Here is a 17,463-nt window from a genome sequence, read left to right as displayed (position 1 = left end):
GTACTTTCATGTACGAAAATATGGGGTGTAACATTCTAAAACTATTTCTGTAGTCAAACTGTATCACATAAATTGAGATGGAGTGGGTCTACTTATCACTCTTTGTTTCACAAAAAGTATTAACTCTTCGAAAAATATTAATTTAGCTTCATATATTTTTTCAGCTGGATGAAAATATGGCAAGAGACGACCATCCATGAGAATAAATTACCAAGTCAAGATAATTAACTCTTTTGAAATCATTCATCTATCCCATTTTATTTGATCTACTTTTAGTTTTTATCTGTCTTAACAAACTTTATTAAATGGAGTGACATGAGTCAAAACTTTCAAATAATGTAAGTGAACACCTAGTGCAGGTAAACTTTTATCAATTTATAATGCTTTCTAAATGAAAGGCTTATAGGAAATCTTTGGGCTAGTATCTCAACACTAATATTATTTACGTAGTTTAATTGATTTATAAAGAAAACTGTACATTTTTCATACTAATATTATTTAATTAAATAGTTGGTATATGAATATTTGACCCGACCTATAAAATAATCGACCCATCTGGATCAACCCAATCCCAAATCCTTCTTCTCCAAAGACAAGTAAGCAAGCAAATGGAATGTACAAGTAAATGGAAAATTAGTATAATACTCCATAGAAACTCAATATACATATTTTCCCATCTCTCACGATCTTCTTCTCCACTTTTTATCAAAGCAATGGGAGACAACTTTGTTCCACACATTGAGTCTGATTCAGCTTTAAATTAATTAAATTTGCTTCTGCTTTCTTTTTCTTCTGAGTTGCGTGTCTGGTTCTGAGAAGTTTGAGGAAGGCATAAAGAGTTCGAAAGCTGACTGTGATTACGCGTTTGAAGCCCTTTGCGTTTGATGCTTCCGTATAAAGGTATTTTATTTTTTAATAACCATAACTTTGTGGTTGATGTATCTACTTTGTGCATATTGAGCTGTTGAATGTGTCTGTTGTTGCATGTCTTGCCGCCTGCGAGGTGTTTGATTTTTTGCTCAGTAGAGTGATGTTTTTACTATGTTCAGTTTCACTCTTTTAACTTTAGTTTTTATGCATAATCTTTGCGTTCTTCTTGCACAGAACTTCTCTACCTTTCCTATGTGTCAAAATGTAAAGCCTTTTACTAGTATAAATGAGAAATTCAAACCCGGATGACAAAGGATCTGCATAGTACAGGATTGTGTGGCTATTATATACTAGCTGAAATATTGCTCAGTATTTTGGAGTTGAAGTATTCTGCAAGTTGAGATTTAAGGTAGTGCATATGACAGGGAATGAGAGAATGAAGAAGAAGATATTTGCTTTATTTGACTTTGGATCCGTGGATAAACATGTTTTGATAATGGTTCCAAATCCAGATTCTGCATGATAATCTTCTAGGTGAATATCACTTTGCTGCGATATTTTAAATGGGCGTACAAGCATCAGTTAGAAAATTACCATAATCTTCTTTTTTCTTAAATGAGAATTTGAATGACTTAATTGGAAACTTGAAACTTTGAAATCATCAGGTATTAAAAAAGGGCGACAGTGTAGGATTGCGTATAGGTGTTCGTAGCACGCAGCGGAAGACAATAACAATCCTAGGCAGATCTTTTAATGTTTAAAATTTATTTACATGTCAATAGATCGGATCTAAGACGTACCTGGTGAAGAAAGTCTCGTTTAAATTCTTCGATAGTGCGAAGACTCTATGCGTATCCACACCGAGACCGACCCTTGCTATCAACTCTTGGATCAATGAAACCCGCGAACAAAATTGAACGAAATATTGTGTTGAAATTTTTCTCAAAAATCTCAACTCAATGTTATAAGAAGAACAAGAAACACTTTTCTTGTAATTGTATTTTCTCTCTTGGCTTGTGTTGCACTCTCACTTTCACAAAGTGATTTTTCTTCTCAAGAAATTAGTTGGTAAATTTTCTTCCATCACCCTTTATATAGCATCACCTATAAACTCTTTTCCTATTTGGTTGAGGTAATAATTTACTTAGGGTAAAAATTTATTCCAAAAATTAACTTCATGGAATATTTTATATGGAAATTCGTAATTCCATCTAATTGGCATTATGACTGCCGATTTCAAATCCAATTCCAATTGGAATTGAAGTATCATTTAATGTATTATCTTAAAAAGGAATATCAATCCCATTCTTAATGGGATTGAAACGAGCTCACAACGTTCTTTGGCAATCCAATCCTAAATTGGTTTTTCCAAGTAAGTCTTCATCATTAATATATTATATACATCCCATATAAATAAATAAATAGTAACTATATATATCACATATATATTTTGACCAAGAGATAATTTAATTTTCTATTCCAAATAGAAAACTTCAACTTGTTCACAATATTAATTATATCTTCTGTGCTAGCAAAAAATATAATTAATATTTCATTTGGACTAACTAACTAAATTTATTTGACTAATTAAATTCTTAATTTAATTAACAAATAATAAAGTAATTACTCCTTTAGCAAAGATCGGAACACTCGTTAGTGTGCAACCCCATAGGTTCAATACTAAACCGGTAGTAAATTGACCACATCAATATACTAATCAAGGGTGGCGTCTAGCAACACTCCTTAACGACCGGATAACATGAAGTATACAATTTACTCTCAAGAACCAGTAGAAGAATAATGTAGTAATTTCTTCTGTCCTTATAGCTCTGGATCACCCTAGGATATGGTTCAACTGTCAAATCCTAATAGGCGACCAACTATGTGTTCATGTCAAATATAATCGACCATTGAATGACCTAAGAAACTCTTTTCTTCTTTTCATTCAATTGCCCTGGCCAAGGTCTTAATTTGGTCGTTTATAATTCATGACAACATGGAGCTTAAACTCATTACCAAGAGTTGACAGATTCCATCTTGATCAATCACTAATTCTACAAGCATTTAATCATACCCAATATCCTTTCAACTATCGCCCTAGGGCCATAGGTGTCTGGTATCAAAGCACAATAAATAGCTTGTCAATTACTATGACGATCTCAGGTCAAAGGAAACTTTTACATCACATTCTTCAAGAGAATATCCTATTGACAGTTTATGGTAATTCTAACCATTAGGAATTATTAAATGAGTCGGTTCAATAATCATATCTCTATATGCATCATCTATCTATGTAATTTAGTTAATGAGATCAACTAATCTTTATCCCATAAAGACGATTACATAAATATTGATCTAACCGGATTACTAATGTCCAAATTAATAATCCTACGATCAAGAACAAATTTAGATTAAATTATAAGAGACTTTGCTCTCATTATCATGATCTCTATCACGATGACAAATCCCAAAATTTAATCAAGGACCTTATCAAATTAATCAAACAATTGATAATAACTATGATAAAAGAATGCCATATGTTTTTATATCAAATAACGTTCACAAAAATATGTTCAAATCATCAAATATGATATTGGATCTAGGGCATATCTACTATATCCCTAACAATCTCCCACTTGCACTAGAGCCAATCGCTCTTGTACTTCATTCCTAATTTCCACTTGTGCTTGTCAAACTCCTTTGCGCCAAGAGCTTTAGTGAATGGGTCTGCAGCATTTTCTTTTCCATCAACCTTTTGAATCTCGACGTCTCCACGTTCAATGATCTCTCTTATCAAGTGATACCTTCGCAGAACGTGTTTGGACTTTTGGTGTGATCTTGGTTCTTTTGCTTGAGCAATGGCTCCAGTATTGTCACACAACAGTGGAACCGCACCTTCTATTGAAAGAACCCCACCAAGTTCAGTTAAGAACTTTTTCATCCATACAGCTTCCTTAGCAGCTTCACTAGCTGCTATATATTCTGCTTTAGTCACTGAATCAGCTACTGTAGCTTGTTTGGAACTTTTCCAACTCACTGCACCACCATTTAAGGTGAATACATAACCAGAAATAGATTTGCTATCATCTCTATCTGAAGAGAAACTTGCATCAGTATAACCTTCAAGTTTCAACTCAGAATCTCCATAGATGAGGAATTGGTCTTTAGTCCTTCTTAAGTACTTAAGAATGGTCTTCACCACCTTCCAATGTTCCTCACCAGGATTTGCCTGATAGCGGCTAGTCACTCCAAGTGCATAAGCCACATCAGGACGTGTACATGTCATGGTATACATGATAGCTCCCACTGCACTAGCGTATGGGATCCTACTCATGCGTTCTCTCTCTTCAGGTGTTTTAGGACAATCCTCCCTACTGAGAGTAATTCCAGTGCCAATCGGTAGATAGCCTATTTTGGAATTATCCATATTATACCTCTTTAAGATGGTATCAATGTACAAAGACTGGGAAAGTCCAAGCAACTTCCTAGATCTATCTCTATAGATCTTTATTCCTAATATATAAGCTGCTTCTCCCAAGTCTTTCATGGAGAACTGTTCAGATAGCCAAATCTTGGTACTTTGCAATGCCGGTATATCATTCCCTATGAGCAATATATCATCAACATACAACACTAAGAATATAATTGTGCTCCCACTAACCTTTTTGTACACACAAGGTTCTTCTTCGCATCTAACAAAATTGAACTTTTCAATTGTCTTGTTAAATCGAATATTCCAACTTCGAGAAGCTTGCTTTAATCCATAAATGGATCTTTGTAGCTTACAAATTTTATTATGATCAGACGGAGATGTGAAACCTTCAGGTTGTGTCATGTACACATCCTCTTCTAGCTCACCATTAAGGAAAGCTGTTTTCACATCCATTTGCCATATTTCATAATCATAGTATGCTGCTATAGCAAGCAAAATCCGAATTGATTTGAGCATTGCCACGGGAGAGAAAGTCTCGTCATAGTCGACTCCTTCTTTCTGACGATATCCCTTGGCAACAAGACGGGCTTTATAGGTCTCCACCTTTCCGTCTGCTCCAATCTTTTTCTTAAAAACCCATTTACAACCTATAGGTTTTATATCCTTTGAAGGTTCAACTAAAGTCCATACTTTATTTTCCTTCATAGATTCCATTTCGGATTCCATGGCCTTTTGCCACTTCTCATAATCAGAACTTTGTATAGCCTCTTCATAGGTCTTAGGATCATCATCATTATGATCAACCTCATTTGATACATCATCTTGTACTATATAATTTAATCTAGTTGGTACTTGACGTTCTCGTATAGACCTTCTAAGAGGTATTTGTACAACCTGTTCACCTTGTGCTGGATTTGGTTGTTGTTCAATATGGTTTGGAACTGGTTCATTAACCTGTTCTTGAACTTCATTTAGTTCTTGAACTTCAACCGTTGAAGATGACAACTTCCTTGGCAACTTCAAAACATCCAATAAAGGTTCTTCAACTTGGGTCTCATGATCTTTACATTGTGTTGATTCATTAGTTTCTTGAACTTCATCAAGTTCAATTTCTCCATTATAATTTCCTTCTAAAAGAAATTCCCTTTCCAAAAAGGTTGCTCCTCTGGCCACAAACACTTTATGGTCAGAAGGGTGATAGAAATAATATCCCATTGTTTCCTTGGGGTACCCAATGAATCTACACTTATCAGATCTTGAGTCAAGTTTATCAGACTGTAGTCTCTTAACATAAGCTGGACAACCCCAAACTTTAATATGTTTAAGGTTAGGCTTGCATCCTTTCCATATCTCATATGGTGTTGTAGAGACGGATTTAGTGGGAACTTTATTAAGTAAGTATGTTGTTGCTTCCAAAGCATATCCCCATAAATTTATTGGAAGATCAGTGAACCCCATCATAGATCTCACCATATCTAATAAGGTTCGATTTCTCCTTTCAGACACACCATTGTGTTGTGGTGTTCCTGGAGGTGTCCACTGTGAGAGAATCCCATTCTCTTTGAGATATCTGGTAAAATCTTCACTAAGATATTCTCCACATCTATCAGACCTTAGTACTTTGATACTTTTACCAGTCTGCTTCTCAACTTCACTACGAAACCTTTTGAACATTTCAAAAGATTCAGACTTGTGTTTCATAAGATACACAAATCCATATCTTGACATATCATCAGTGAAGGTGATGAAGTAAGAATATCCACCTCTAGCTTGAATTTTCATGGGCCCACAAACATCTGTATGAATTAGTCCCAATAATTCAGAAGCTCTTTCTCCACTTCCAGTAAATGGAGATTTGGTCATTTTTCCTTTGAGACAAGATTCACAAGTTGGATATGATTCAAAATCATATTTGTCAAGGTACCCTTCCTTGTACAACTTGCTAATTCTTTTCTCTCCAATATGACCAAGCCTACAATGCCAAAGGTATGCATGATTTACTTGATCATCTCTTTTCCTCTCAAGACTTGAAACATGCATAATCGAATTAGCATTCACATTAGGTAAGACATAAACATCATGTTGGAGATAGCCATTCACATATAAATTATCACTATAATAAATAGAGCAAATACCATTGCTTATATTAATGCAAAAACCACGTTTGTCTAACATAGAAGCTGAAATTATGTTCGAAACAAATTTAGGAACGTAATAACAATCATCCAACATAAGTACTTTGCCTGTAGGCATTATTAAAGAAATTGATCCTACAGCTACGGCTGCAACTTTTGCACCATTTCCAACTTGTAGATTAACTTCTCCTTTCTTTAGCCTCCTGCTTATCTTAAACCCTTGTAACGTATTACAGATGTTATAACCACTGCCAGTATCTAATACCCACAGTGAAGAATTAGTAGTAGCTAAAGAAACCTTGAAAACATTTTTCATTAATGTCTCACCTCGTTTCTTGTCCTTTAGAGTTGCAAGATACTCCTTGCAGTTTCTCTTCCAATGCCCTTTCTTCTTACAGTGAAAACATTCAGCATCATATACTGATTGCAATATCAAATCTTCAGAAAGCTCTTTACCAAGCTTGTACCCCAACTTCTCATGTTCTTCTGTAAGAACAATCATATAATTGACAAGGGGTCCAACTGGAGAGTTTTCAATGTCTAATTGTGTATGAACCATCTTCTTAAGATATTCAATGATTGCAATGAACCATCTTCTTAAGATATTCAATGATTGCAATTGGATCCATATTTTGATGTTTCCTCTGGAGTTCAGAATTCATAGAAGCGAGAATGATGTGTTTAATAGCAAGACATTTTTCCAAGTATTTCTGATAAACCTTGGTGCCTTGAACATCATTCTCTGGTGGGATTATCTTTGCAGGCTTATCAATCACATCAATGAGCTTTTCATGCATGAGAACAATTCTCAAATTTCTATACCAGTCATCAAAGTTTGGTCCTACCAACTTGTTGGTCTCAAGTATTTCGCGCAGTGATATAACAGACATATTGAGAAATCTAAAATATAGAAAAGAAAAGGCAATAATATAATAACATATTTGCATATATCATAAAGACATGGACTTTTATCTAAATGATATTTCCACTAATTATTTTAAACTATTTACCCTCATTATAGTTTATGAAATCTTTATTTCTATTAGTGGAGTAAAGGAATCCTTTAACAATATGTATGAGCCCCTTGGAAGTCAAGTCGTTTCTCACATATATTTTAAAGGTAGGTACTCTTACCAATTGTATCCCCATACAATTTCCTTAAATAGCTCTATGTCAAATAGTCCCCTGGTAGTCAGGTCGATCCTATTGGCATAGTTGAGTTCAACCATCATGATAGCAAAGAACTTATTAAATTTTATACTCCCCCGGGTGGTCCAGGCGTTTAGTGTAAAATTGAATAATTCTTTCAATCCATACATCTAATGCAATAAATAATTTTAACATATTCTCAAACTATAAGTCTCCTGGTAGTCAGGCCGCTCCTTATAAACAAGAAATAAGTAAAATTATTTACCTTGATGGATAGCTCCATAATAAAATATCTTATATTTTATTATTTAAGAACTCAAATTTTAGTAAGAGGGAATTGTTACTAAAATAATTTTTAATAACATGAAGATCAAATCTTTTATAGCGTGTGAATTTAGTTCAAGTTGTCTACGTGCTTAGTCCTAAAATAATTTACATCACATGTAATAAATAATTCAAAATTATATAATGAACAAGTACGTGACATAAAAACGAAATTCAACATCTTCTAACATGTTTATCTTATATATCACATATATCACAAAAGTATAATCCATGCCAGAATATTATTATTAATTAACATATCATGAACTAATAACAATAGAATCATATAACCTATTATAGATTCCCGTCGTATCTAGTACAAAATTTTAAATGTAAGTTACGAACTATCTCAATAGTTTAACTTATATGTATATGTATTTTATTCACAATAAAATAATATCAATCCATATGCATTCAAACAATTTGACTATAGCACAAGACACATGTATTTCAATCAGAACGTGAATACACATGCATTCGGGGGCAAGTCATGGACAAAGGAGGATTCAGAAGTCATGAACCCCATCTGCAGTAAAGCTGTAGGATTGCGTATAGGTGTTCGTAGCACGCAGCGGAAGACAATAACAATCCTAGGCAGATCTTTTAATGTTTAAAATTTATTTACATGTCAATAGATCGGATCTAAGACGTACCTGGTGAAGAAAGTCTCGTTTAAATTCTTCGATAGTGCGAAGACTCTATGCGTATCCACACCGAGACCGACCCTTGCTATCAACTCTTGGATCAATGAAACCCGCGAACAAAATTGAACGAAATATTGTGTTGAAATTTTTCTCAAAAATCTCAACTCAATGTTATAAGAAGAACAAGAAACACTTTTCTTGTAATTGTATTTTCTCTCTTGGCTTGTGTTGCACTCTCACTTTCACAAAGTGATTTTTCTTCTCAAGAAATTAGTTGGTAAATTTTCTTCCATCACCCTTTATATAGCATCATCTATAAACCCTTTTCCTATTTGTTTGAGGTAATGATTTACTTAGGGTAAAAGTTTATTCCAAATATAAACTTCATGGAATATTTTATATGGAAATTCGTAATTCCATCTAATTGGCATCATGACTGCCGATTTCAAATCCAATTCCAATTGGAATTGAAGTATCATTTAATGTATTATATTAAAAAGGAATATCAATCCCAATCTTAATGGGATTGAAACGAGCTTACAACGTTCTTTGGCAATCCAATCCTAAATTGGTTTTTCCAAGTAAGTCTTCATCATTAATATATTATATACATCCCATATAAATAAATAAATAGTAACTATATATATCACATATATATTTTGACCAAGAGATAATTTAATTTTCTATTCCAAATAGAAAACTTCAACTTGTTCACAATATTAATTATATCTTCTGTGCTAGCAAAAAATATAATTAATATTTCATTTGGACTAACTAACTAAATTTATTTGACTAATTAAATTCTTTAATTTAATTAACAAATAATAAAGTAATTAGTCCTTTAGCAAAGATCGGAACACTCGTTAGTGTGCGACCCCATAGGTTCAATACTAAACCGGTAGTAAATTGACCACATCAATATACTAATCAAGGGTGGCGTCTAGCAACACTCCTTAACGACCGGATAGCATGAAGTATACAATTTACTCTCAAGAACCAGTAGAAGAATAATGTAGTAATTCCTTCTGTCCTTATAGCTCTGGATCACCCTAGGATATGGTTCAACTGTCAAATCCTAATAGGCGACCAACTATGTGTTCATGTCAAATAGAATCGACCATTGAATGACCTAAGAAACTCTTTTCTTCTTTTCATTCAATTGCCCTGGCCAAAGTCTTAATTTGGTCGTTTATAATTCACGACAACATGGAGCTTAAACTCATTACCAAGAGTTGACAGATTCCATCATGATCAATTACTAATTCTACAAGCATTTAATCATACCTAATATCCTTTCAACTATCGCCCTAGGGCCATAGGTGTCTGGTATCAAAGCACAATAAATAGCTTGTCAATTACTATGACGATCTCAGGTCAAAGGAAACTTTTACATCACATTCTTCAAGAGAATATCCTATTGACAGTTTATGGTAATTCTAACCATTAGGAATTATCAAATGAGTCGGTTCAATGATCATATCTCTATATGCATCATCTATCTATGTAATTTAGTTAATGAGATCAACTAATCTTTATCCCATAAAGACGATTACATAAATATTGATCTAACCGGATTACTAATGTCCAAATTAATAATCCTACGATCAAGAACAAATTTAGATTAAATTATAAGAGACTTTGCTCTCATTATCATGATCTCTATCACGATGACAAATCCCAAAATTTAATCAAGGACCTTATCAAATTAATCAAACAATTGATAATAACTATGATAAAAGAATGCCATATATTTTTATATCAAATAACGTTCACAAAAATATGTTCAAATCATCAAATATGATATTGGATCTAGGACATATCTACTATATCCCTAACAGACAGATTCTGGTAAAGAAAAAAGTCATAATCCATAAAATGGTTGGAGACTTTCTCAACATTTTATTTTACCATAACTTTTTAACATGACTATACCTGTGCTAATCAGCTACATGCGACATGAATGGTAGGTATTCTGTCTGAACCTTATTTTGGGTGGTTCAGTGCTCCAAATAAGCGTATTATCCTCCTACACTTAGATCCCCACAGTGTATTAGATCCCCATAGTGTATTTTCTCTTTTATGGATTGTTTTCATATTTAATATAAATGAACAGACCTTGAAACCCCTCAAAATTGGGTGAAAATGATTGGTAGCCATAAAAATCTCAGCAGCTTCTCTGCAGTGCTCTCACTCTCGGGTGGCGACCTTTTCCCGTATTTTTTAATATACTCCTTGAAAGCTCCATTTGGGCTTATGGAGGGATGAGTTCTTCTTTAGCTGCTATCATTTCTGAATTGAGTGTTCATTATGTTTTCTTTCTTTCTCTAGGCCATGTTGTGCTTGATGGATTCTTTAATTGGATTATTGCGGTTGTTTTACCACTTTGCTACTGCCAATTGTCGTATGACAAAGTGCTTTCACAGCATGACATTGGAACAACCATTTCATAGATTTAAGTTTAAGTAGGTTGGACATAATAAGACACAACATTTGATGAATTCTATAATGTTGTAGGAAAGACTTTATAAGCGTAGTTGCAAAATGCAATTTAGTTTACACTTTGAAAATTCTCTAATTGGTGTCTATTTTTCTATGATCATGTGTTGTATGGCTATGTAACTGATTGATTGCATTCTTTGGTCCAATGTTAGTTGTGTAAACAGGTGTAAATAGGAATATCGTGAATTTAGACTCTTTTTTTGTTGTCAATGTGAATAATGGGGCCGAGGTGGAAAGGAAAAGGGGCAGAAGTTAAAGCTCTTGCAGATCCCATTTCAGAAATAGTCATCCAGCTTCAATCTTCTCTGAACTGCTCAAACTCTCGAGGACTGCTTTCTGGTACGAATGTGCTTCTTACAGAACAAACTGAGCTCCTCAATTGTGCATATTTTGGTAGGCCTAGGGTAACGGCAGAAAAGAATGAGCAATAGTTTCAGCTCTGCATGGAAGAAGCTTTTTACCTTCAGTATTCTCTAAAATGCATTAAGGTTGTTGACCACAATGACACTGAACTGAACAGTGATGAGTTATGGAGGCATATGACATCCAGGAGGGAAGATTTTCCTATCTTATTCAGAGCTTTTTCTCACCTTAGAAGTAAGAACTGGGTGGTTAGATCGGGCTCTCAGTACGGGGTTGACTTTGTTGCCTATCGTCATCATCCTGCTCTAGTACATTCTGAATATTCTGTGCTTGCTTTATCTTCACAAAATGGTAGTGCAAGTGGTCGCTTGAGGGTTTGGTCTGACTTCCATTGCACTCTTCGACTTTGTGGTAGTGTGGCGAAAACGTTACTAAGTCTTGATATTGAGCAACAGCAAAATTGTGCAACTTCTCCGTGCTTAGATAACTATGTTGTTGAAGAGAGAACAATCACAAGATGGAGTCCGGAGCAAGGCCGCGAAACAAAATCTAAGTTTGACCCAAGTAAAAAAGTAGATCGTCTGGTTCAAGATTAACTCCTACTTCACATGGTGTACTAGTTTAGCAATTGTAATGTGATTTAGAAGCATTACGATTAATACTATGTATTACTATTAATACTCTGCATACTGTATTTATTCCCCCTGCTTTGTTGCAGGCATTTTGGGCCGACTTTTATGCCCAGAAAAATGGTAAACTGTGCCTTCTGATTTCACCCTCGATGCTCTTTTAAGTAAAAGTCAAGCTTACATGAATGTTTTTATCTCTTATAGCAAGTTGCTACATCCAGAAAGAACTAACCTGCCTCCAAAACCAATTCAAAGAGAAACCCAGGCATAAAAGGGAATTAATTATTAAAAAAAGAACAAAACAACTCATACGAGATTTACAGCCAATTCCCTTTGGGGGAGAAATGGAGCATATGAAAGTATGAAGAAAGCATGTTGTTCTAATAAGATAGAAATGCCAAACATAGGGCTACATTTCAAGATTTACTGTATTGTCATGGGGAAGCTCTTAGAAGTGTATCCTGCTAGGTTGGGATTTCTCCATCCTGGTTTCTCCGTAAGGCTCGTCGTTATCGATCTGCTTGTTGTGTCTAAAGGCTGCTATGGCAACAATATACATGATGACTAGAATGATCAATATGACAATGTTGATGACAGATACTTTCCTCCAACTCTTTTTCAGACTTGCCAGAACACCAGCTTTACAAGAATTGCAGTTATAGCAGAGCTGCTGTTGATCATTGTTCCATCTAACACAATCTGGATCACCTCCTACCAGCGCTCCTCCGGAACTCCACAATGTCTCATTCATGTAAGTATAGCCGCATTCTGTAGGGGGCTTGCAGCAACCAGACTACATAAAAAGTTCCAAGACTTTGTCAGAGAAGTTGTCTTTACCACTGTACTATATACCGACTAATGTTAGAGCAAGAGTAGTTTTGCTCATGAATGCTCCTTAATCAATATTTTACGCAACAGTTTGGGGATTTACAAGAAGGAAGAGTCCAACCTGAGGAAATTCTTTGTGAGTATTCTATTCTATTCAGTAGTCAGAGGATTCACCAAGTTAGACTATTTTTACATCCATAGTCAACCTACAGCAACGCTCTTCTTTTTATCCAGGTTTAGGACGGGATACATTTGCAAAGATCACACAGACGGAGTTAATGTGTTAGATATTTAAACACATAGCCTCTCTTGCTCTTCAAGCTGTGGGGCAAGTGCACAGATAGCCATTCTCAGGGATACTATTTAGAAATTAACCCTTACTTATTTTGTCCTCTAATTTTAAACTAAAAATCTTAACTTCAGGACACTTTTATCCCAAAAATTGAACTAGAAAACTGAAAATTCAAAATGCACTGGCTAATTTCTTAATAGCAGCCCTTTAAAGTGGCTACCTGGTGTCGTTTCTACTCAAGATGCATATATGTGATGTCGACAACTGGGGCCCTAATAATTGGAGCTTGCTGGGAGTTAGGCTTCCATCTATTCCAACCAAGTATATTCATAAATATCAACATCAAACTTATATACACTATTTTCATATAGTAGCGTAGGTGATGGATGCCAAAGGCAATAAAATATCAGGCAGTGATTGAAGCAATAAATGTTTTCATAACCAATGTCCCTTTAAGGCCACTTGGAAAGTAAGATCGACGACATATACATTTCCTTCTTGTACAAACTCTTACAAGTGACTCATAAACTAGAGAAGCTTCTTTCTTTTCGTGTTGGACCACTTAATATGAAATCTCTTGCTACATAACCTACTGTGCATAAACTAAAGCAGTCACCTACCAAGTTTTCTTAATTTTTCATGCATTACAATTTTCTCCCACATGTGATCATAAAGGCTATTAAATGGAATAGTTAATTTCCTTGGATGGTCACCATGTAAATAAAGAGCCTTTCTTGCAATTTCATATTCGTATATGTAACAGTGGCGGACCCAGAATTTTGTGCAAGCGGGTTCAATTTTAGAAATATATAACTTTAGTCGTAAAATAGTAGTTGTCATGTGGGTTCAAATAAATATTTATATAAAATTTACACAGCTTTTAATCCTAATTTATACATATACACAGTATTATTTTTTGGTGAAGCGGGTTCAACTGAACCCGCTAACTACCACTTGGGTCCGCCACCGATATGTAAATTGAAGTGTGAAACTGAGATTAATTACAAGGGCCCAGCTATTATCAGGGTAAAGTGAGGGAGCACTGAAGATGCTTTGGGCTATTAACATTCCTAACAAGTTATGAACTTATGATCCAAAGATGCAGCAATAGTCTTTCTGAACAAATTAAAGAAGACGAAATGTTAGGCAAACTTAAAGCAAACAGATTTTCTTTTCCAAAGTTGCTGCTAAAAGAACCATAAATTAAAGTAGGATATTCAACTAATAGAAGTAAAGCAAAATAGGGATCAGTCCGAAGTAGCTAACATCCAGGCTCATAAAACATGCATTTTGTCACATGTCAAAAATACCTCTTTATTGAAAAGTAGGTAAAATGTCTCGTCACTATATAAAGATTAAAGAAGAGTGTTACCCCAACTCAATTAAAAAGCCAAGAATGGAAAAGAAAATGAAACCCCCATAGAATGTTCATTTTAATTGTCCCACACTTTCTTTTGTCACTGACCAAGCCAATTATTCATTCAGTTGAAGTTGATAGCATTTCTCTCTCTTGTTCTCTTTTGGCTTTATATCGTACTTGGTAGGTCGGAAATTGACAAGGGGTATATGTTGGCACCTCACATGTTATTTACCTATAATCTAAACATGGAAAACGTAAACATGTATAGTTGGCATTTCAGTGTCAATGCCGTAATAACAGATCATGTACATGCAACCCTACGCACTTTCATAGTCATGTTTGGTGAAAGAAATTAATTTCAAAAAGAAAACTTACTGCAATTTCAAGATTCAATAGAGCCCAACAAATTAGCATATTTTCTTCTTAAAACATTATTCGTGCTAGAATTCAATCATATAAACAACCAAAAAAAGAAGAAGATGTTATTGGTAATTACCTCAAGAGGACTAAGCTTTCTACGGTAAAACATTTCAGCAGGCTGTGGAATTCCGTTATTATGTGTTCTTCTCATCTTACCACAAGCATGAGAATCCCTAATACAAGAACTGATTTTCATCCAATAGCTCTGACTTTTGACCCTTTCCTCTAGCCACCCAGAGTAATCTTGCAAATAATACTCCAAGTAGCCCCGGTTCATAACGGGTCGACCCGACCCTTTATCAGTGACAGCATAAGCAAAGATGATAAAGCCAATCAAAGCAGTTATGATGAAGAACATAGCCCATAGATAAAGGTACATGAGAAAAGTGTTCCTATAGCAAGCACCAGCAAAACCAGCTAAAGAAACTACCATAATAGCAACCCCAATAATTATTAAGGGCCATTGAAGGAATTTTAAGCAGTCTGTGTTGTTTGCTCTGCTACTTAGCCATATTCCACCACCCAAGATTGGAATTGATGCAAGAAATGTGAAGAAGTTCACTAGACCTATCAAGTGGTTGCTTGTTCTCATGGTGTAAAGCTCCTATTTTGTTTGGCTCTCTTATGTCTAAAATTTATATATATGGGTAATTCTTGGAAGTTGATACGAGAGTGTTGAATCAAGAAAAAGCAACAGTTTCTTTATTAAGTTAAGAAGGTGGAGGTGAGGATTGTTGAAAGAGCAAAGAAAAGAGGAGGCTCTTTCCTCTTAAGTCATAAGGGGCAAGTGATAAGTGAAAGTGACAGAAGCACCCTCTTTGTCAGCATTCTGCTTAGTCCCTGCATTGACCTGGAACAGTTGAGATGAGAGTGAAAATAATTTTACACTTCGTATAATTTAATTTGTTTTAGGCTTGTCTTGTTTCTCCAACTCTAGTTATACCGTACATATTTTATGGACGATTATATGTATATTTATCTTTTACATGACTGGATATTTGTCGCATTGTCTACTAGCAGGGGCAGCTTAAGTATGTGTGTGGTCTAAAACCACCAAAGTTTTATTCGAGACCTTAATTTTTAAAAGAATATTATGATATATCTTTTTCTTGACGTCTATTTTTCTACCTTTTTGAGATGCAAAGTTGTTAATAATTTTTTTTATAATCGAGTTCCTCTTGTAGTTCCTTTTCAATTAATAGTATAGCCAACTTATTTAATCTTTCTTAAGACAATATTGATTTAAGTAAGATTTATCAATTATACTTTTGAAAAACTTATTTTCTTTGAGGCAACTATTATGGAAATTAAAACCCTACTTTTGTACTAAAAGTACTAAATATTTTTTTTAAAATATTTATAAACCTATTATTTCTAAAAATAGGGCCTCCAAATTTGGGGGCCTAAGTAACAAGTCTTACTTGTGATAACCTTAGAGCCTGCACTGTCTTTGAGTAAAATTAAGCTCTTAAATCTATATCTATATTATATTAAAAGGAGAGTAGTATGCATTGTGGTTAAGCCAAATGACAAGCTAAAATGAAGTCACTTGGCAATTTTAGGACAACATTAATAATTAAAAATTATATATAAAAACATAATTAACGGATGTAGTTTAATGAATCTTATACATAATCTAAATAGATCTAGATAAATCTAATCTATATATCTATATTTAAATTAATATGTATATTTGTATCATATCTATATCTATATCTATATTTATATCTATATATTGATCCGCTCATAGATTTTCTTCTATGTTAGCTAGAAATATGGAGGTAAAAAATTAATTAAAAACTATAATAGAAAAATATATATATAAAGACGTAAATTGAGATAACCTATGATTATTTATACTTTGGAGTAAGTTAAAATATAAAATAAAACTAAAAATTACTGAAGATATTAAAGATTTATTGAGTTTAAAAACTAAATAAAGTCAAACAGCAAAATAAGATCTTACATAAAGTATTACAAATTAATTATAAGGTAAGAGAAAAATTAAATAATCAGCATAAGATATTCTAATACTAAGAAAAATAAATTCATATTAATACTGATAAATCTTGAAAACAAATATTTTATACGTAAATATTACTACAACATTTAGATATAATGTGTTCAAACAATTAAGAAAATATTTTTCTATGATTAATATTTGAATTGAGTTTAGTTAGTTTAAGTTTGAAAGCATACCATAATATTTTGAAAATATGGTCCAATTAAGAAAATAGAATGATAAAAATTATTTGAATTTGAGATGAGAAAGTATTTTAATTTTTATCTATATTATATTAGAATGAGTTAGGTAAAAATAGATATTAAATTCAAATAGGCTAATAAAGATTCACATGACAATGTAATAATATTAGGCATTGAATAATATAAAATCAATAATAAAAAATAAATTGAAAAAAACTAAGATTTTTATCATAGGAAAAAGTGTAAAACTTATTTAAATTTGAGATGAAAAAGTTTTTTATATTATGATAAGAAAAGTCATAATATAAGTCC

At 33.6% G+C, this 17,463-nt stretch overlaps 1 protein-coding gene and 1 pseudogene across 1 annotated transcript; one reads left to right on the top strand and one right to left on the bottom strand.

The window, feature by feature from the left end:
* The first annotated feature begins 540 nt into the window (after positions 1-540).
* Positions 541-12,192, top strand: LOC107790950 (tRNA-splicing endonuclease subunit Sen2-1-like; annotated as a pseudogene).
* A 118-nt stretch (positions 12,193-12,310) lies between these two features.
* On the bottom strand, positions 12,311-15,798 carry LOC107790949 (tetraspanin-3). The gene is made up of 2 exons (XM_016612923.2): positions 15,023-15,798; positions 12,311-12,839 (listed from the first exon to the last, which is right to left on the bottom strand). The coding sequence occupies exons 1-2, from the start codon at positions 15,536-15,538 to the stop codon at positions 12,495-12,497; spliced, it is 861 nt and encodes a 286-aa protein (XP_016468409.1). The 5' UTR covers positions 15,539-15,798; the 3' UTR covers positions 12,311-12,494.
* Between the last annotated feature and the right edge of the window lie 1,665 nt (positions 15,799-17,463).

Source organism: Nicotiana tabacum, chromosome 8, assembly GCF_000715075.1.
Source record: "Nicotiana tabacum cultivar K326 chromosome 8, ASM71507v2, whole genome shotgun sequence".
Classification (NCBI taxonomy): Eukaryota; Viridiplantae; Streptophyta; class Magnoliopsida; order Solanales; family Solanaceae; genus Nicotiana; species Nicotiana tabacum.
The sequence above is the reverse complement of the archived record's forward strand: the minus strand, read 5'-3'. Positions and strand labels throughout refer to the sequence as shown.